The 21279-nt window shown below is 32.3% G+C and overlaps 4 protein-coding genes across 4 annotated transcripts; 1 reads left to right on the forward strand and 3 right to left on the reverse strand.

Annotated features, from left to right (window-relative positions):
• Nucleotides 1–392: 392 nt before the first annotated feature.
• LOC131846835 (THAP domain-containing protein 2-like) lies at nt 393–2014 on the reverse strand. Its single transcript, XM_059196254.1, has 4 exons — nt 1684–2014; nt 1105–1288; nt 638–700; nt 393–542 (listed from the first exon to the last, which is right to left on the reverse strand). Exons 1-4 carry the CDS (start codon nt 1752–1754, stop codon nt 393–395), a joined length of 468 nt encoding a protein of 155 aa, XP_059052237.1. The 5' UTR covers nt 1755–2014.
• Nucleotides 2015–5098: 3084 nt separating this feature from the next.
• Nucleotides 5099–6766, reverse strand: LOC131846780 (alpha-ketoglutarate dehydrogenase component 4). Its single transcript, XM_059196177.1, has 2 exons — nt 6282–6766; nt 5099–5771 (listed from the first exon to the last, which is right to left on the reverse strand). Exons 1-2 carry the CDS (start codon nt 6399–6401, stop codon nt 5640–5642), a joined length of 252 nt encoding a protein of 83 aa, XP_059052160.1. The 5' UTR covers nt 6402–6766; the 3' UTR covers nt 5099–5639.
• A 7071-nt stretch (nt 6767–13837) lies between these two features.
• Nucleotides 13838–18267, reverse strand: LOC131846871 (enolase). Its single transcript, XM_059196291.1, has 7 exons — nt 18173–18267; nt 17239–17433; nt 16884–17136; nt 16407–16603; nt 16054–16302; nt 15429–15580; nt 13838–14186 (listed from the first exon to the last, which is right to left on the reverse strand). The coding sequence occupies exons 1-7, from the start codon at nt 18242–18244 to the stop codon at nt 14003–14005; spliced, it is 1302 nt and encodes a 433-aa protein (XP_059052274.1). The 5' UTR covers nt 18245–18267; the 3' UTR covers nt 13838–14002.
• Nucleotides 18268–20084: 1817 nt separating this feature from the next.
• LOC131846861 (PRKR-interacting protein 1 homolog) lies at nt 20085–21048 on the forward strand. The gene is made up of 3 exons (XM_059196278.1): nt 20085–20239; nt 20365–20544; nt 20738–21048. The coding sequence occupies exons 1-3, from the start codon at nt 20129–20131 to the stop codon at nt 20993–20995; spliced, it is 549 nt and encodes a 182-aa protein (XP_059052261.1). The 5' UTR covers nt 20085–20128; the 3' UTR covers nt 20996–21048.
• Nucleotides 21049–21279: the final 231 nt, after the last annotated feature.

Raw genomic sequence — 21279 nt, forward strand, 5'->3', positions numbered from 1 at the left:
AGAGAATCGTTATTAAGTTGGTTACCGCAGTTGACAAACCCAACAAAATTTTTGCCGTCCCATTCAGCTGACTTTCGAATGGCCATCTCGTCAAAACACAATGCACATATAAATTTCTTTGATGAAATTTTAACTAAAAGTCTAAGTGCAGTAAAAGATTCTGAAGAAAATCCAGATTCGCCTTCTACTGATTGATACCAACGTGCAAGTGTGCGTGTAAGCGGAAGGCAAGTATCAAAAGAACTCCTCACAATATTGTATGCACACGGACTTATGAAATGCAATGTTAATGCAAAATTTTCAGGCTTCAGGTGAAAATTTACTTTTCTTCACTTTTAAAATGTTTCCATCTGGATGGACAGTAGTTAATAAGTCCGCAGTATCTTGATTAATCAACCGTTTCGGCGCTCGGCGTTTTGTTTCAAGAGGCGACTATTTTTTGATCTCAGTATAGCCAGCTTCTTTTTTCGCGATTCGGCTAACACTGTTTGGCACTCTAATTTCCTTATAAGTTTCTTTTTTCTCGGTGTCACGGTATCGACCTGAAATGGTTAATATTGAAATTATTGTTAATTATAATTAAAATAACAGAAAATACACGTATAATATACAAATACTTATAAATCCAGCTACTTACAAGATTTCTGTCAATTTCCATCGCAGCAGACGATGTGGTTGGAATTTCTATAACATCATGACTCTGAAATAAAATGATAATATTTATTAATTATAATTAACATTCACTATAAATAACAAAAATATATTACACTTTAAAACACCAGAACCATATTTAGATTCTGGACATTTCAGGCTGTCTTAACTTCTAATAGGACTTTGAAAAACAAGTACAAGTCCTTTTTGCTTTGGGCCATCCCAAAGCAAAAAGGACTTGTACTTGTTTTTTAAAGTGGTAAAAATTAAGGAACTATGTAGACAATTTCAGAACACTTTTTTCAACATAACCATGAACTGTTATAGTACAAAATCATGGCTAAGATTCTCAATTTTTAGCAAGGCTACTACTATATTTTGTCCCCATTTTTCACTGATGATATGTACACAATAACACGTTTTTAAATATTAGCAAGTATCATAATATTTTACCTTCTTAGCAGTAATATGTAGCGTCGGAACCGAGTACGCTTTCAAATAAACGTTGCGAGAAGTTTTCCTAAAACAATTTCGTTCAAAGTGTTTGGAGCATATTCTTGCATATTTACTTGGAATCCAGTTATCTCGTCTTGTTGCACGTATCCATATTTGCCGGATCGTAGAATCTTTTGGAAATCTAAAATAATTAACTCTATTAAATGCACATACTCAGATCATCAGAAGAAAAATAAAAAAAGACATTTATCCTTAGCGTATTTTATGATAAATAAAATAAATACGTAACATTTGGGTAATTTCCCCATTATTAACTGGTAACCCTAAAAATCGTATAACCCTATAAAAATTAAAAGTAATGAAAGACTTAGGCAGCCACTAAAAGGCAGCCACTAAAATGTTTAGCATCTGAATTTGGTCGTATAATAGTACCATCGCAGTAAATACAAAATATATTTTAAACACTTTATTTCACTAATTCAGACACGATTCCTCACGTATTAATAAGCCATTAAGATAACCTTATTGATATTTTTGTAAATCAGAACATATTATTCCATAAAAAGTCGTACTTACGTATGAAAGGTTATGTTTTCACATTTTCGCTCACTACGGCTTTTACAGCCCAAGATATAACATATCACCATGTTTCTCGATAAATATTATATAAATCACATATATCGACACACTTTCTATAATGTTTTTGGCTCAAAATAACTCAATAATCAAGAAAAATCGCAAGGCACAAACTTTTGTTGGTCACAACTTCGGTTGTGCCCAACGAAACTCAGACAAGGACAGCAAAAAAATATGTTGTCCTTTTTATTCCTGTATATTTTCGTATGCTGTGATCTCGGTCTATCACGGTATTATTATTCGCTGTCATATCCATAGTGATTCTTTATCCAAGTTCACTGCAAATCGGAAAGACTAAAAGTAAAGTCCACAGAGTAAGAATGGCAAACTACAATCGATTATTTAGCCGTATCGATTTATGCATAAAAAATAAAAATACTTATTTGGAAATAAATTTTAATAAATGCTTTTGTTTTCTTTATATAATTGCTATGGACCAACCTGACGGCTAATCTGAGATAAGTGGTAACCGTCGCCGTGGCTGATGTTTTGCCGTTCCAGAAGACTAGGGTGCATGTTTCTTATTTTGGATGCTATAGTAGTTTTTTAAGGGCACTAGTAGAGAATGTTAAGATGAGTATGCGGTCAGTTAGCCCAACGTGGCAAATTCACCATAAACATGGTTTTCAGGGGGAACCGTGTGGAGGTCAACGTGCCATGTTACATTGCTAGCAATGGTGTTCTTCATCCACTTTAATAAAAATCCCTTCCACCCGATACTATATTAGTTCATTTCCGGTAATTTCACCACTATGAGCTAAATGACCATCATTCGCATCATATCATCTTTATCTCTCTATCTAACAGTTTACGTTAACGTGGCTCAGTAGACAATGATAAGATGACATGAAGTTAGGTTAGTTAGCCCACCGAGGGACGTTATGTTGGACAACCTCCTCGTACGTTCCAGCCATTGGGAGGTCCCTCATCCTCCTGGATACGTCCGCGGGGAACGGTGGCCGAGTAATGGTTCGGTTCTGGTACGCTCTGGGTCCCGCCCAAGGGTACCAGAACCGAACCTAATAGTATGGTAGTATACCTTCGGGTTGTGGATGTTGTTGGATGATGGTATATCTTCGGGTTACTGCTACCATGTTAGCCGATAGTCCAGCGAAGGGCGGCTCAGGCTGGGACAATAGGCCTAAGTGGGACCCGTCCCGGCCATTAAACGTCGCATTGGTGGCCCGCTTCTGCTATGACTTTACTTTTGTAGAGACACGTGAGGAGCGGGCGTGACTGTGTGGGCGGCAGTCTCAGGGGTTCAAGTCTGCCGTCCACACAACAGGAGCCAAGATGAGGGGGGAGTACCCGTTCGTCCAACCAATGAGACGGGTGGGTCTCCATGAGGGATTTTCCCCACGTTAAAAAAAAAGTCAGTCCACCGTGACATATTCTCCATGAACTTATTATGGTGATTTCCAGAGAGAACCGTGTGAAAGTCAAGTGATATGATACATGGTAGCAAACAGGTTCATTTGTTCGTGTTACAAACAATCTGCTTTCCTCCTAACCAAGATAGTTTCCTGACTGTAGTGTAGTAGATATTCACGCAGTTTCTACTGGAACCTGTTGTATTTAATTCCTGGCGAATGCACGGGCTTACTGTGCTGACTACATCGTAATCTTTCACTGCAGCCCAGCCAAAGTATAGGTACCATTGCGCAGAAGGATGAAATAAAATTCAACGTATACATAAAAAAAATTAGGCAGTTAATTTGCAGCATGGCATTTGCAGTAAGTAATAAAAAATAAATAATTACAAGTTGATTTTTATTTATTTTTTAATAAATATGAATGAATAGAACCATTGCAATTTTGTTACAAGTAAATAGATAAAAACATTATCAGTAGTCGTGCTAATGGCCTTTGATAACAGTACTTACTTAGCCACCTACTATTTCACATTCAACATATCTTGATAAATAATATGATTTATTAATGCTAAATACTAATTAGATATCTACAGTGATGAAACATCACTAAGTATATTCCTCAAAGCCGTAGGGGGTGAAAATGCTTCACTTTTTGGATCTCTGTAAGGTAAGTACGCATTTATCTGAATTGTTTAGTTATGCACCGGAGACTGTGATAATAAAAATATATCATAATAAGTAGCTACATGAAGGCGATTTGATAGATACGTAAATTATTCTGTTTGCTGTTAAAAAATATGCCTTCTTTCTCATACATCTCCTACTCGCTACAATAAAAGGTCTTCCGTGGGTTTAGTGCTCTCTACAGTACTAGTTCTATTTTTCGCCCGGTGAAGCTGTAAATGCTGTAAAGCTATGGGCAAGAACATTAAAATATTTCGAAAAACAAGCTCTGTTATAAACAATAGCATTTTATTATATTTTCAGAGACAATTACGTTTAAAATTACAATCACTACGTTTGTATTTTTATTTGGATTATATGCAGTTCCTCTATTTTATATATAATAAATAACTAGCTATACCCGCGGTATCACCCGAATGAAATTTATAGCCTTTTTGATATTCTGATGTATAAGCTATATTACGGAAAAGTCTTCAAAATCTGTGCAGTAGTTTTTGCGTGTAAGAATAATAAACATCTATGTATCCATAGTCACAGACTTTAGCGTTTATAATATTAGTAAGATATCTATATTTTTTTTATTGTAACTAAATTTACCATCATATTCTCTATGGTTAATTAATGGTAAATTATTCACGATGAGCTGGCTGATCTGATTTCATAATCATGGCATCCTCCACTGACGCCCCGCCACCGTAAACCATTGGCGCAGGCAGCTTAGCGCGCACCGTTCCACTATAATCCACAGAGGTGACAAGCCCAGCAACCTCTGTTTCCACATTCAACAATCTTGCGACAAATTTTTAAATAACATATAAATACACATTTCATTTTAATAATTGAAGATTTTCTCAATATCCTATAATTTTTTTTCAGATGTAGAAATCAACGCAAATCATTTTATTTCAGATGGTGATAGTCGACATCATCTGATTGTGGATTACAATACCTAGGATTGTACTTATATATTTTTTTCTATTCCAGACATTTCTCAGACTGCCCAATGTAATATAATGCTCAATTTACCACAAATAGATGTGTAAAAAGGAAATGTAAGTTTGGTGTAATAAAGTTCAATTAGCACAATGATGACAACTAAGATGGGACGGCTGCATAAGTGCGGTCCACCCGGACAAAGGAACTCATTGTTATTTATTTTTAGATTGTTACTGATATTATCGTTGATATACATACTATATATACTATATGTTGATTATGAACCAAAACAACCATAAGACTTATGTATTGTAAAATTTTATATTTTCATAAAAATAGTATTCTATTTTATTAGTATTCCATTTTTATGTATTTTTTTCTCTATCTACATGGAAACTGCCCCACAGTTTCCTTGTAGATAGAGAAAAAAAATACTACTACTATACTTTTATAACAGCAAAAAGCTTTTTCAGTTGAGTCTGTTAAAGGTGATTTATGCTTTCTGCAACAAAATTGAAAAATGTTAATCATTATTTTATTAATTATAATTATGCTTTGGGAACCTGAAGTTTTTATCTAGTCTGAGGAACAGGTGTACCTCATATATATTTTTTTAAATAAAAGAACTATGAAAATTATGGCTCTATTGTAATTATGGATATATGTAGTCGCAATGGTAAAAGGGATTACAGTAGCTACATGAAATACTGATAAATACTATGGAAACACTAAAATTAAGTAAGTTATGTAATAAATAAAGTCATTGTAATTTACACAATATTTTTTAAACAGATAAAATAACAATTAACAACATTAATTATGTAATAAATAAAATACATTATTTCTATGATTCTAAAATATATGTTATAAATTGTATCTACAAGTAAAGGGTAAGTAGAGGGACTAAACGATTCCACCGCCATTAATATGATCAATCTCTTCTTGTGATAGAGGCTGTCTTCTGTAACGGGCTGGGAGATCAATGTCCAGTATAGGGCCAGTGCTCATTGCTGCAGTAGGTTGTGATTGAGATCTCTGAAACAAATAATCAAAGATGAGTTTTCTATTCTTATCAATTAAAATCAGAATATACAAATACAGTAAAAATATTAACTAAAGTTTGTGAGGATAAATGTTTATTACTAGTTTATTATTTTCAAGTAATTGCCGTTGTTTGTTATATACCTAGTGGTACTTAAAATACTTTGTTGACTCGCAATACCGAAAACAGGAAATTCTTAAAAAAATTTTTTTTTTGTTAAATACCAGTTTCAATAAAAAAATTACTTGAAGATTTCCTACATCACATTCACTCAAATACTTTTCTGGTGAATTTATTATGAAAAACAAAAAGTTCTATTATCAAGAATAATCATACATTTTATTGATGTTACATCACACAATAAAAGATGCGGTCTCTAATAATTTGTAACATTGACTTATTGCTGACATATATATATTTAACAATTTTTTAATGTTAAATGAATAATTTGTTAACATACAGATCTCTAGTATATACATATATATATATATATAGTTGCTTACGGGTGCAGAGGCTGATGGTGCAGTTGCATGAACCGTAGATCCACCTGCTGATTGACTAACGCCTCCCTTGCGAAATTTAATTACAGGTACACGTGAAAGCACTGTAGTGATTCGAACCATATTGCCTTAAGAATGGTGGTGATAGCGTTGACTATGCTATGGTATAAAAAATTATAAAAATGATTTTTTATTTTGGTTCTAATACAAATTTACAAATGCCAAATAAGTGTCAAACTGTCAAATTATTGGATATGACATAGGGATGGATGATAATCGATTACGCAAGAATCGATTCTATAATAACTTGTCTTAGATTTACTGTCCAAAAAAATACAGGAACAATGACAGAATAAGGGTTCATAAAAATGTTAATATTAATTTTTAAACTGATGATTTTTTATATTGATTGTGTATAGTAGTTTTGTAATGCACGAGTGAAAAGGCAAATAAACAAGATTATACAGTTATAAATCTCAAAACTTAGCGGAGTAGGTAAAAAAATCTACGTTGTTCTTTTTTATTTAATTGTACAGAGCGTCCCAGAACTCGACGTCAAGCCAAAACAGAGTGACAGGATAACCGTCATAAGACAAATAAAAAAAAAATATCCAATGCAGTTTGAAAATTATGTGCATTAACCTATTACATACGTAGATACCTATCTAATAAAAGTATGCATTTGAAAATAAATGGCATTTTCCTTTTCAAATACAAATCCTTTCAAAATAAAGAAAAACAGTATTCCTTTTGCTATGGCCACAACCCGATATTTATCCTAGAATTATCTTGGATTTGATAAGTTTCTATCTGGCAACCCTACTTGACTTTGAGTTCTGGGGGAACATAAGCACAGAAAATAAAGGAAAATGGTATGCAGAATTACAGCCAGACTTACCAGTGACACCTTGGTACAGCAAATTCAAATATTACAATAGAAAATTTATCACTATCATCAATCGTCTACGTTTCGGCCATTGTTTAGTTCCATCCCATCTCAACAGAATTAAAATCACAAATGACAACAGATGCAACCACTGTTTCAAGATAAATGCTGACATAAACCATATTATATTTGAATGCCAAGTTTTCAACATACAACGGTTGATTCTTGTCAGTGACATTAGTGACATCGCAAAGGAACACTCACAAAGTATTCCCCGCCGCGTTCAAGATTTGCTATCTCACTTTGCATATTTTATTCCAATATATAACTACATTGTACATACTGTGGAAAAAATTTAATATTAATGAATTATTACTAAAATTGTATTGTCTAAGCTTATATAATAGTTTATTTCTTATGTTTTGTATTAAATTCATTATAAAAATGTGTTCGACTGAAGGACTTGTATCCATGGTCATGAATAAAGCATTATTAAAAAAAAAAAAATTGAGTTCTGGGAGACCTGTATACCTACGTTGCGTCATAATTTTGGTTAGGAAAAAGGCGGGAAACATAGAATTTGGTGGTCGTGTTTTTTTGATAAGATTTAAATAAAAATTTAATAGTGATCAGTTAAGTTAGATATTGTAGATATTTTCACTCTTTTATATATATTTTATTTGTTTATTAGTGTAATTATAGTAGCTGTAACATAGGTAAGTCATAATTATTTAATTTATATATGGACCCTCCTGAGGATCCTGGGGGCACAGGCCCTCAGGTGGGCCTCCACGTAACTATTAGCAATAATGAAAATGATTCCATGGATACTGATTGCTCTTTTACCCTAGTGGAGAATTTGAAAGTTAAACGAAAACGTATATCTGCTACTCATGTGTGTAAACACTGTAACAAAAAGCGAAGAAGAAATCGCGGTTCTAAAGGAAACTCTAAAAATCAAGAGAACACTTGTCAATGCGCTGTTGTAAATGAAGGTGATCAACCTTCTTCTAATACATGTACAAATATAGAGGATAATGAGAATAAGGTCGAGCAACCTCCTGTGACATGTGCAAATAATGAGGATAAAATGGATAATGCTGGTTCAAGTCAGTTACGACCATCAGTAGCTAGGCTTTATTATCAATTAGGTGATGCGGCACCTTATGTAGTCCATATCCAAAAGGAGCAGTCTTCGCCGGATGACAGAATTACTGTACACCCAATTGCCTTTGGTCGCCTCTTAAAAAATTGTGCTTATAAAAATGTTATTAATGGTAGTTTGAAAAAAATTGGTAGGAATAGACTAGCTTTGTCATTCTCTAATTTTATTGATGCCAATTCCTTCATTGACTGTGACCGTTTAAAACAACAGAACTATAAAGCATTTGTTCCCTCTTTTAATCTTACTAGAATAGGAATTATTAAGGGTGTTCCCTCAAACTGGTCCCCTGAAGAGGTAATAAGTAACATTTCTGTCCCACTTGGCTGTGGAGAAATACTTAAAGTTAGAAGGATTAGACGTAAGAATATTATTAATGGTGAATCCATATTTGTTGACACAGAAACTGTTATTATAACTTTTGATGGTCAAATACTTCCTAAACGTGTATTTATGTGTTACAACTCATTACCTGTAGATATTTACATATACCCAACAATACAATGTTATAACTGTTGTCGATATGGTCATGTTAAGGATCAATGCCGTTCTACACCACGGTGCTATAAATGTAGTAAAGGACATTCAGGTGAAAACTGTACGCAGCAAGAAGACTTCTGCTGCTGTCTATGTCTTGGTGATCATCAAGCTAACAGTAAAAACTGCCCGGAACTATGGAGACAAAAAGCAATAAAAGAAACTATGGCTAAAAGCTGTATATCTTATGCAGAAGCCAGCAAATTGCATGGTCCTGTAACAAAATCATATGCTGACACAGTTAAAACTAATTCTTCTATCATAACTGCGGAACATTTAAATAATACTAAACCCCAAAATACTCTATCTTCTAATATAATCAATAGATCATATAAAAAAACCATTGTACAAAAACCCCGTCAATCTCCAAAATTATCACATGGTTATGATGTAAACATGCATAAGCAATTAATAAAAGATTATAATCCTCCTACTCCTGCAGATGGCTGCGGTTATAAATCTGTAGCTGATCAGAATTTACCAAATCAATTTACAGAATTAATCATGGCTTTAATTAAATTGCTGACTGAGTCTAATTCTATTGTACCGTCCAACGCTGCTTCTCTATTTAGTGCTCTTCTTCAAATCTTCAACAACAATGGCTCCATTGGCCAAAGTTCTCCAGTGGAACTGTCGTAGTATTATTAATAAAAAAAGTGAATTATTTCATATTTTAAATAAAAATAAACCTTTTATTTGTGCCCTTCAGGAGACATGGCTGAAACCCATATCTACTTTTAAGATACCGGGTTATGCTTGTCTCAGAGAAGATAGGACAGATGGGTATGGTGGTGTCGCTATACTCGTCCGACATTTAGTTCCTTATTCACATATACCTATTGATCATAGCAGTAATTTTTCCATATTAGCTGTCCAAGTTAACAACATTTGTTATGTATCTTTATATATACCTCATCCATCAACTTCTATTTTTAATGAACTTAATAATATTCTTTCTGCCCTTCCCAAACCTTTATTAATACTAGGAGATTTAAATTCACAACATCAGTCCTGGGGTAGTACAACAAACAATTCATATGGCCACCAAGTTTTAGAAATATTAGATACCCTTAACCTGTGTGTATTAAATACTGGCCAACCTACACGTCGTACTCCACCTAATGAAGGAAATAGTGTTCCTGATCTTTCCATCTGTTCACCTACTCTTGCAACATCCCTTACTTGGTGCCCCTTGTCACTGTCATTTGGGAGTGATCATTTCCCTCTTATTATTTCTTTTCCTTTTATTGATAAACCACTACCAAAATATGAACCAAGGATGAAATATAAGCTAAATAATGCTGATTGGGATACTTTCAATAACGTCATTGCATCTAAAATCTCATCACTGCCTATTATTACTCAAGGCACTGAAACCATTTGCTCTAATGCATTCACTGAAGTATTAATACAGGCTGCTAATGAAGTTTTTCCTAAAAAATCTTCTTCTAAGAATACAATACCTTCACCACCATGGTGGGACAGTGAATGTACTGAAGCTATTAGGAAAAGAAAAAATGCTGAAAAACAATACAATTTACACTCTACATTGGAAAACTTTGATATCTTCTGTAATATATCCAGAACTACCCGTAAATTGTTAAGAGATAAGAAATTAACAGGTTGGAAGAAATTCTGTTCATCTATTTCTCCCAATGTGAATGCATCTATAGTCTGGAATAATATAAGAAGATTTAGAAGTGCATTCCACGATTCTAAATCAAATGTACTTCCTCCTCATATGGTTGAATGTTTCCTAGACAAGTTAGCCCCTCCCTCAGTTCCTGAAAAAGTTTTGTTGGATAAAGTTGTAATTACCTCTGATATAGACAATTTCTCTAAATTAAATGCTCCATTTTCGTTACCAGAGCTTAAGGGAGTACTTACAAAAGTTAAAGATTCTGCACCTGGAGAAGATGGAATACCATATTCTTTTTTTTCACACTTAGATAGTACATCTCTCTCCTATTTCTTAGATATCATTAACTCAATTATGATATCTGGTCATATTCCTGCTTTATGGAAGACTCAAAATATAATCCCCATTCTAAAACCTGACAAAACTCCATCTGACATTGCTTCCTACCGTCCTTTAGCGCTATCTTCAGTTCTGCTTAAACTGTCAGAACATCTGATCAAAAACCGTCTGGAATGGTATATTGAAAGTAACCACTATTTATCAGATAGTCAATATGGCTTTAGAAGAGGGAAATGTACTCTTGATAGTTTAAGTTTGTTTATAACGGATATTCGTTTAGCCTTTTCCAGAAATGACTCTGTACTTGCAACCTTTTTAGACATAGAATCTGCTTATGATAATGTTTCTTTGCCAATACTTAAGCAGAAACTTGATATATTACATATTCCAGTTAGACTGTCAACTTTTATAATTAATATTCTTACTGAAAGAACTATTATTATAAATTCTGATGACACTGGAATCTCATCTAGAGTAGTATGGAAAGGACTCCCACAAGGTTCAGTTCTTAGCCCCTTATTATACAACCTATACACTTATGATTTAGAAAAGGCTGTTTTAAGTAATATGAATAATAATGTTTTTATTTTACAATATGCAGACGATCTGCTTTTTTATGCCATAGACAAATCTGTTCAAAAATGCTGTTTGAATTTGACATCTGCATTAAAATATCTAAAGCTTTGGTTTGATCAGAATGCATTGCAGTTGTCACTTAACAAAAGCAATGCAGTTTTGTTCTCCAGAATGCGTATGCCTCCTCCTATTTCTATATATTATAATAATTGTCTTTTACCTGTAAAAAGTCAAAGCAAATTTTTAGGAGTAATACTAGATTCAAAACTAAGTGGACTTCCCCATTGCGAATACATTACTTTAAGATGTGAACGATTATTAAATATTCTTCGATGTTTGTCTGGAACTTGGTGGGGCGCTCATCCGTGTTCACTCAAACTGTTATATAACGCCATTATTAGAAGTATATTGGATTACGGCACATTTCTACTAGAGCCGGGTAGCTCAGCTGGTCTTAAAAAACTGGATGGCATACAATCAAAGGCTTTACGAATTGTAACTAGGGCTATGCGATCAAGCCCTATAAATGTATTGCAAGTGGAATGCTCAGATCCGCCATTGTATTTAAGACGTCAATATCTTTCTGATAAATTTTTATTTCGCAGTGCACAATGTACTACTCATCCCCTATTTAGTAAATTAAAATTATTATCTAATTATATTAATAATTCTGAATACTGGCGCCATAAATCTATTCCTTGTATTATAAAGAGCTTCCAGAAATTTTCATCTCTTACATCTCCTACTCATCGTTCACAATATTTTCCCATCTTCTGTACGAATTATGAATCATTAATTCTTGAACCAAGTATAATTTTTGACCTTAATATTCATAAAAATCACGACTCAAATATAGAATTTAACTCAACTGTAGACAAGAAATGGCGGAATTGGCACCGAATTTTTTGTGATGCATCTAAACATCATCCAACTGGATGTGTTGGGATCGGAGTTTACCATTCAAAATATAAAATAGTCCAAAAAATAAAACTTCCTCCAGAAACATCTGTATTTACTGGTGAATGTTTTGGTATTTACAAAGCTCTCGAATATATATTAATTATGAAACTTCAGCAAACAATAGTGTGTACTGATTCCAGAAGTGCACTGTTAGCTCTTCAAAAATTTCCATTTAAATCAAATATTAATTATCCTATTATCATAGAAATCAGAAAATTGCTGCAGTTATGTAACTCGAGGGGTTCTCTGTCTCGCTTACGTGGATTCCAGGACATACTGGCATACATGGGAATGAGATAGCAGATCGCTTAGCGAACGAGGCAATTGGATGCGGTGATATTGTTCCATATAAAAATTATTGTCATGATCTGGCTGCTCTCCCAGGATTATATCTACATAATGCTTGGAGTGAATTTTGGCCTAATAGCTGCCAGAATAAGGCACGACATTATTTTAACATTCAACCAACTATTCAGTTTAAACCTTGGTTCTTCAAAATTAATTTGAACAAAAGCGAGACTACGTCAATAATTAGAATGAGATTGGGGCATGTATGCTCTCCTGCACATCTAGCTAAGCTAAAAATTGTAGATAATGATATATGTAGCTGTGGTACAGAAGTGGGTGACTTGAACCATATCATTTTCAGTTGTCCTCTGTATGATCATTCCTACCTTTTTAATGATCTCCTATCTCACCGAATTCCTTTACCTACATCAATTCCAATTTTATTATATCTTAATGATATTGATGTGTATAAAAGTATTTCGATTTTTCTAAGTAGTAATAATATAAAATTGTAAATATAAAACTGACTGCCTCTATATAAATATATCATATGTAAATAGTTGTCTGTTAATATATTAAGGTCTTATTAAGTATAATGACATATTGTATATAATTAATATGTATAGTGTAGTACCTTAGTCTAATCCTTATAATTAATCCTATTGTCAACTTACCTGATCCTTTAAACCTATCGTCCAAAATTTCCTTTACCTGAACTACTGTTTCCCAAATTTTGTATATTGGCAAATGCACAGACGTGCCAAGCCATAAAAAAAAAAAAAAAAATTTGGTTTGAACATTTAACATGTTTCTTTTGATTATAATTGGGGTACCGAAGTAAATACGTACTTCTTATTAAATAAAATTTTATTTAGTTATAGCACAAATTTTACATCAGTGGTTATCTTTTCTATACAGATAATCTTATTATCTAGTATTTTAAAATGTGGTATAATTACATATACTTAATAAATTTTCAATAACAATTTTATAGGTACTTAATTAACTGATAATAAATATTTTATAAAAGAGTTTGTATTTAAAAATTTCCTTATGTTAATTTACTGTAACAATGAACACCTACATTCTATTCTCCCGTTATTCTATAATTATTAATTATCAATTATTTTATATATTTAAAACGAAATGCAATAATAGGTAACGGATACGATGTTCAGACGTCTAATTGTGTTAAAGGAAATAATCAGATCGCGGATGTAGATAGTAAAAACGATGATTATAACAAACACAATTTGTTTGATAAATTAAAATTAATGTTTGCCTTTGTCATATATTTTTAGATACTTATGTATAATAATATTTTAGCAATGTCTAGTTTAAACGGGCGCCCGGAAGTTCTTGCCGGCGTACTTCGCAGCGGCGCCAAGTTCTTCTTCAATACGAAGAATTTGGTTGTACTTTGCGAGACGCTCAGAGCGGCATGGCGCACCTGTCTTGATCTGACCGGTGGATAGACCTACTACTAGGTCCGCAATGAAGGTGTCCTCAGTTTCACCAGACCTTTAATAAATAAATGCTCAAGTATTAATATCGTGGTAAACTATCTTTTATACCTACCTCTGGTACCTCAGGTTCATCTATTTAGATCGCTCAGTAGCTTATTTTGTAAGTTGTGCTTTAGTTGAAGCAAGCTTAAGGGAAATTACAGGTTGCGGAGGCTTGGCTTTGGGAATGGCAACTCATTAGGAAGCACGAGCGTAACATGATCAAGAAATTTGAAGTTGTATATATAGTGTTTTAGGTACATAGATGACTGTTAAAATACTGTTGGGGGGCTGTTATCTTATTGTTCCAGTTATATTAAAAATAACATACCATTACTTATTTCATAACAGAACAAATAAGATCAGTATCTAGTAGTTTGGTTAATGACATATTATGACTATGCAGTGTAGTAAGTTTTTACTTTCGGAATTACTGAGCGATAGTATTAATACCTTGATGGTATTAATACTATCCTTCAGTAATTTCGAAACAACATCTCCTTACCAAGTTCGCACAGGAACAAATAGACATTATTAAGTTTTATTTAAACACATTCAGGATGTCATATTTGGAATTAGATGTAACTGCGTTTGTGCGAATGGTCTGTATAAAAATTGACCTTTAGCAACGAGCACATGACACGTGTGGCCCATCGGTCATGGTAACCGCACGCCGTATACCACCATACTGGTATAAAAAAAACACCACTAATCAATGAAAATATTGGCACTTCTGTACTTTAAACGGTTCTATTTATATAATTAATCTTTTACCACGCAGTGTACAGAACCGTGTACTAACCTAACATACTGACACTTGTCTATATTGTAATACAGACTTTGATATATCTAATTAAGAAGTAAAATGTTAATATTAAATGTTTTAAGTATAAATACATTTACACTGTGTTAGAGTAATGGTAATAAATTTTATCAATACTATTCTAACCATATATTTAATACATAATTTATGATTCAATACTTTATATTTAAACTAGCAGACCCGGCCACGCGTTGCTGTGGATAAGGTTCTTGAATAAAATAATATTGCGACTATAAATTGAGATTTAAGTTATCCTATCTTTCAAGTTGGATCAAATTGCACACAATGCGCAAATCAAATTTTTAATTGGCTCAGTAGTTTAGGAGTTATGTGTAAATGTGTATGTGTAAAATTATGTGTCACATTGTGTGTCCAATATGGATTGGACACACAATGTGACACATAATTTTTATATATAAAGATTTATACACAAACCTGTGGGAAACCATGGTGCCCCATCCATTCTTCTTAGCCAGTAAATGAGCTTGAATTGATTCAGTGACACTGCCAATCTGGTTTACTTTCAACAACAAACAATTACATGCCTTCTTCTCCACCGCTGTGGCAATTCGTTTAGGATTTGTCACCTGTTATAAAGTATGTTTCTAATTGTAATAATATTCAGTACCCATTACACATTCACGAATGTTTACACAACTAAATATATTATATAAATAAATATATTATTGTATATCTGTTTATTCAACTTAGAAATAACATTCCTTAGGTTTAAAAAGTTTTATCTGAAAGGCCAATGGAAGGATAATAAAAAGTCTGCAGATTTATGAGAAATACTAAATGAACAGTTACAATTTGTGTGAATTGGTTTGTTCTGGACAATTCACTCAAAAATTTGCCCCTATGAAGGTGAATTAATTGTTTGTAAATATTCATCAATAGCTCATATACCATTTTAATAATTAATTGATAAGCTTATAGGTGACATCTTTAGACATTATATTTACTGTTAACACCAAAAGATAGCATCATTAAATATAGAGAATTAGTAATTATTAAAGTCATACAGACTCCAATTCTCGTTAAACATTTAAATACTAACTGTAAGATCATCTCCAACAATCTGTATGGGCGTACGGGATGTGAGACTGCTCCATGCTGCCCAATCGTCTTGGTCGAAAGGATCCTCAATAGATACCAATGGGAAGTCCTTAATGAACTCCAAATAAAGATCACCCAGTTTATCTGCTGACAAGTAGTCAGTTGGATTTGATTTGGGATTCTTGAAGTCTAGATCGTAGGTACCCTCTTTGTAAAACTCTGACGCGGCCACATCCATTCCAATTTCAATCTATGAAGAGAAATAGAGTAAGAAACAATAATTTCAATCAATATATATTCCAGACCTTAGACAATCTAACTCCAAAATTATTTATAATTTTACATGTATATTACCTTGCCAGTATAACCAGCCTGTTGGATAGCATCTTGAATTAGGTATAGAGCATCCTTGTTATTCAAAATGTTAGGTGCAAAGCCACCTTCATCACCAACAGCTGTTGAATCTAAGCCAAATTTCTCCTTGATAATCTTCTTAAGGTAGTGATATATCTCAGATCCCATGCGCATCGCCTCGCTAAAGCTGGTGGCTCCTAAGGACAGTAAATAAAAATGTGTTTAGAAAAAGATTTCCTCCATAATACTATATACCGAAATGAAAATAAATTATAGAGAAAGCTGCTTTCTGTAGCAGTTATTTTGCTGTTTATCACCTACAATTAGGCCTGTGATCAAATTATAATTATTATATCACTACCTATCGAATATAGAGCAAAATTGTGTGTATACACATGAGTTTATATATACATAAGTAACATATGAGAAATAAAACATTAAGTACTATATGGTATATAATAAAAAAAAAAAAACAACCTGTAGGCAAAATCATGAACTCCTGCATGGCTAATTTGTTTCCAGCATGTGATCCACCATTGATGACATTAAAAGCAGGTACTGGCAGTACAATATTATTATTGCCTGCTAAATCAGCCAAGTGTTTATAAAGAGGCACACCCTTACTGGCAGCACCAGCCTTGGCAACAGCCAGGGAAACGCCAAGAATGGCATTAGCACCGAGCTTTGACTTGTTCTCTGTGCCATCTAAGTTTATCATAAATTGGTCAATCTGTGGAAACAAAACAAGAATCAGAAAATGAAATACAAAAAAAATTCAATAATCCATTACAATTAAATTTCTGTAATGATTTTATAGAAAACAGCATAGTACCTCTTTTTGCTGTGTTACATCAATATTCTTTTTGATAAGCTCAGGTGCAATAATTTCATTGATGTTTTTAATAGCCGTAAGGACACCCTTCCCATGATATTGATTTTTAACATTGTCTCTAAGTTCCAAGGCTTCATGCACCCCAGTGGATGCTCCAGAGGGTACGGCAGCACGGAAGAGACCTAATTCTGTTACCTAAAATTTTAATAAATGTATTACAATCCCCACAATATATTGATATTGTTATATAATATATTCTTATTCAAACATTTTAGAAATGTTGACAAAGTCATGTGACCTCTAAAACTCTATGTTAAAACAACAACCTATAATAATTTTAAAGATGTATAAAAGAAAACTGTTTTATTTACAAAGTGATACAATAATTATCTATTTATTTTAGATACAACCAGCTAGCAACCCAAAAAAAAAATCTGTGCTCTAAGAATGGTGACACTCAGTTTGATCAACACTGATAGTTAAATTCATAGTTCTAGTACAATTAGAATGATATGAATATATCAGTCTCTATTTGTACTAGAACTGTAAATGGAATGTGCAAAGGGGTACCCAGGAAAATTCAGACATGCTCATCCAGTCCATGCACTTCCATTAACATTGCATATATACATTAACCAAGAGTGTGTATATACAATGGGCACTAAACAACATATAATACATTTTTTTGTAAATACATAGAAGTATATAATATAAATAGAAAATATACAGAGTAACAATAATAGTTGTAACTATGAATGTTTGTATTATTCCTCAAATTGAACCCTTAGGAAGAAGTGCAGTGTGGTAAACCACTTAGACCATAGATAGTGATGATAGCATCAAATACATACATGATATTTATCAATGCTTTGGGAGAATTTGATAAATTTACAAGCTATGATGTTACTTTGAAATTGTTTGTTCATAAACTTACCAAATCAACTTCAACAGTGGGATTACCACGGGAATCGAAGATTTGACGGGCCTGTACTGACTTGATTGGCATTTTTAATATTAGGTGAATACTTTTAACTGCTGGAATAACATTTATCAGAATTATTAATATGTGTATATATGTCATAACAAGAATGTTGTTTAAGTAATAACTAGCTTATATACTGAAACACTTATTCTTGTATTCAATATATAGTAAATACATTTTATTCCAATAGAACTTACTAAAAAGACAAACAAAGTGGTCACTAACCCAATCATAGGCAGTCTAATTTTGGCAATCAGTTTGAATATTTAAATTAATCTATTGGATATTTTCCTTTATGTCTATAAATTAATCATACATAACTTCAAATGTTGGTGTAACTGATAAATCATAATCTTAAGTTGTAACAAATGATATAAAAATTATATTAAATATAATAGAATACAAACTTAAATATAAAAAAAAAAGATTTAGTAATTATAAAGATATTTGAAGAATAATAAACACATTATTTTAAAATATCTATTATTTAAAACAGTTTATTAATATTGTAAATATATTATGTATTTGGATTACTTATGTGATTATTTAAATTTGTATTGAATATGTTGTTTTTCCATACATTACTAAGTGAAGAGAAACAAATATAGAGTTTTTATATAAATATGTTAATTCATTATGCTTGCAACTAAAATACACTAGTAATGTCCTGTGACACTGACACATTAAATTCAAGTAAAAGTATCCTTTATGTCAATTGATAATATGCTATCTACCTACCAAATTTAATTTGATCCCACCGTTATTTATATTGTTAACAAGATCTCAAAATGAATAATTTTATGGTAACTGAAGGTATTTTGTATTACCACTCTCGAATTTTTAATTTTAAAATCAATTGATTAGGTTGCACTCGCCATGGTCACGAGCTTATTTACCAGACATCGGTTAACAATAAATGTATATTAAACACGAAAGTTTAAAAATAATTCTATCAAATATCTAAATAGTAGATTATATTGAACATCCATCCTCATTTTCGGTTTAATATATTATTAGGACGTAGGATAGTAGTTCATAGCTATAAAACCGACATACATTTGAAGATTTTTAAGACATCAATTACATTAAATATTAATGTTCTATGTAAGCAACCGGTGCGTGATATCTATAAGATCTACCGTAATATACATATTTTAGTTTTATAAGAATCTGTTTTGAATATTTTCAATGGATACATTTTATTCGATGGACAGGGCTACTTATACGACTTTTAAAGAAATAAGAATTTCGGTGTATTGAAAGTAATAGTACAAAAGGCGATATAATAAAATTCTAATGGTAAGTGATTAAGACATTCTTGTTACAACTAATGTATAGAACATAAAATATATACAATTAAAAATATCGTATTAGTAAATGTACTTACTGAACTAAATAATTCAAGAATTCTAAGAAACTTGCTTGTGATCGAATCAGCTGTACAGAAAACTAATGTAATAGGAAGGAAAGAGAACACTACATGTATATGTGAACAGATTTTGACCTTCACAAGGTGAAATTAAGGTGACACCTCGAAGTAGGGATGCCAGTAATTCCAAAACATAGACGTCGATATCGATACCTTAATATCGATATCTAAAATTCCGTTTATGAATTTTTATTCATAACCCTAAAAAGGACATCATTTCTTATAATCAGTAATAACTATTTTTCTACGCCGAACCGAATCGGACAAATTTAAAAATTCGTTTTATATTTGGCAAATGCACTAATATGCTGAGCCAAAAGAAAAATAAAACAACAACAACAATTATTCATTGTCAATTTTTTTATAATACATCATTCATAACATCAAGTTTAGAGTATTGTGTTCCTTGATCAAGTATATTTACATTTATATATGTGATTTTAAAAACAATAACAATTAGTAAATTAATTTGTTTAATTATGAGTACTAAAGATAAAGAAAAAAGTAATAATGAAGTTACAAAACCAATAGTAATAAAAAATGCTACTGATTTACAACGGCTAAAGTTGGAGAAATTAATGAAAAATCCAGTGAGTCCTAATGTTTCTACATAACCACCTAACGTTTAACTGTATTTCTTACGAATCATAATTAAATGGTAAATTAGATTGACGTTGACTTGGCAGATGAGTAATGTATAATTTTTCTTCATCAGGATAAACCTGTACTGATACCGGATCCACCAAAGGCAAAATCTTTGCCTTCAGCGCCAGATTTCGTCCGTAATGTTATGGGATCAAGTGCTGGAGCTGGCTCTGGAGAATTTCATGTTTATCGACATTTAAGAAGAAAAGAGTATGCCAGACAAAAATTTATACAAGAAAAAAGTGAAAAGGTATTATATTCTGTATACTTAATACTAACAACCCTATTAGGCAGAGTATATTACTGATATAATAATTGATAATATTTCTAGCTAAAATGTATAGATTAATAATATCTTTCTACAACCTGCGGTGGATGATTCTCATGAAATTTACCATAGCTTGTATAGCCTGTAATACAAATATTTTATTTTATTATTTCAGGAAAAACTTGATGAAGAATATCATAATAAAATTGAGGCAAATAAAAAAATTGCAGAGGATAAAACTGCAAGGAAAAGAGCTAAAAGACTAAAGAAGAAGAATAAAGCAAAAATAAAAGGAAAAATAAGTAAATTAGACAACAATAAACAATCTATGTCATCTCAATCAGACAGCAGTAGTGAAGATAATGATGACAAAATACAAGAATTCAGGGAAAAAAATATTCACAAGACTGAAGAACAGAAAGGAAATACATAAAAGTATAGCATAAGTAAAAGAAATTCTAATAAATTATGTTACATTTTGGAAAAGCTTTTATTTAAATACTCACCCAACCAACTGCATGTTTTCTTATGAAGTCATAATTAAGCATACTGTGTTACTGTTCAGTGGTTTACTATCCCAACTTAGACCGCCTTATGGTCTAAGTTGGGAGTGATGAGTTCTGATGTCATTGTGTCAATTTATGTTTCTAGTTAACTCGGTACTAAAAACACTGATCCTGAGATATAGCTTAAGGTTCTCTACCCAAACATGTTGGA

This window comes from Achroia grisella, unplaced genomic scaffold, assembly GCF_030625045.1.
Source record: "Achroia grisella isolate CSIRO2021 unplaced genomic scaffold, CSIRO_AGI_Agris_v1 utg512, whole genome shotgun sequence".
Taxonomy (NCBI): Eukaryota; Metazoa; Arthropoda; class Insecta; order Lepidoptera; family Pyralidae; genus Achroia; species Achroia grisella.

Excerpts from the sequence above, each read along its gene's own strand:
- LOC131846861 (XM_059196278.1), top strand. The coding sequence starts at position 20,129 with ATGAGTACTAAAGATAAAGAAAAAAGTAATAATGAAGTTACAAAACCA. Across the intron at positions 20,240-20,364 it reads AGAAATTAATGAAAAATCCA|GATAAACCTGTACTGATACC; the intron begins GTGAGTCCTAAT and ends TTTCTTCATCAG. Across the intron at positions 20,545-20,737 it reads TACAAGAAAAAAGTGAAAAG|GAAAAACTTGATGAAGAATA; the intron begins GTATTATATTCT and ends TTATTATTTCAG.
- LOC131846835 (XM_059196254.1), bottom strand. The coding sequence starts at position 1,754 with ATGGTGATATGTTATATCTTGGGCTGTAAAAGCCGTAGTGAGCGAAAA. Across the intron at positions 701-1,104 it reads TACATATTACTGCTAAGAAG|AGTCATGATGTTATAGAAAT; the intron begins GTAAAATATTAT and ends ATTTTATTTCAG. Across the intron at positions 543-637 it reads TGGAAATTGACAGAAATCTT|GTCGATACCGTGACACCGAG; the intron begins GTAAGTAGCTGG and ends TAACCATTTCAG.
- LOC131846871 (XM_059196291.1), bottom strand. The coding sequence starts at position 18,244 with ATGCCAATCAAGTCAGTACAGGCCCGTCAAATCTTCGATTCCCGTGGT. Across the intron at positions 17,137-17,238 it reads ATGTAACACAGCAAAAAGAG|ATTGACCAATTTATGATAAA; the intron begins GTACTATGCTGT and ends TTGTTTCCACAG. Across the intron at positions 15,581-16,053 it reads TTGTTGGAGATGATCTTACA|GTGACAAATCCTAAACGAAT; the intron begins GTTAGTATTTAA and ends ACTTTATAACAG.
- LOC131846780 (XM_059196177.1), bottom strand. The coding sequence starts at position 6,401 with ATGGTTCGAATCACTACAGTGCTTTCACGTGTACCTGTAATTAAATTT. Across the intron at positions 5,772-6,281 it reads CACCATCAGCCTCTGCACCC|AGATCTCAATCACAACCTAC; the intron begins GTAAGCAACTAT and ends TATTTGTTTCAG.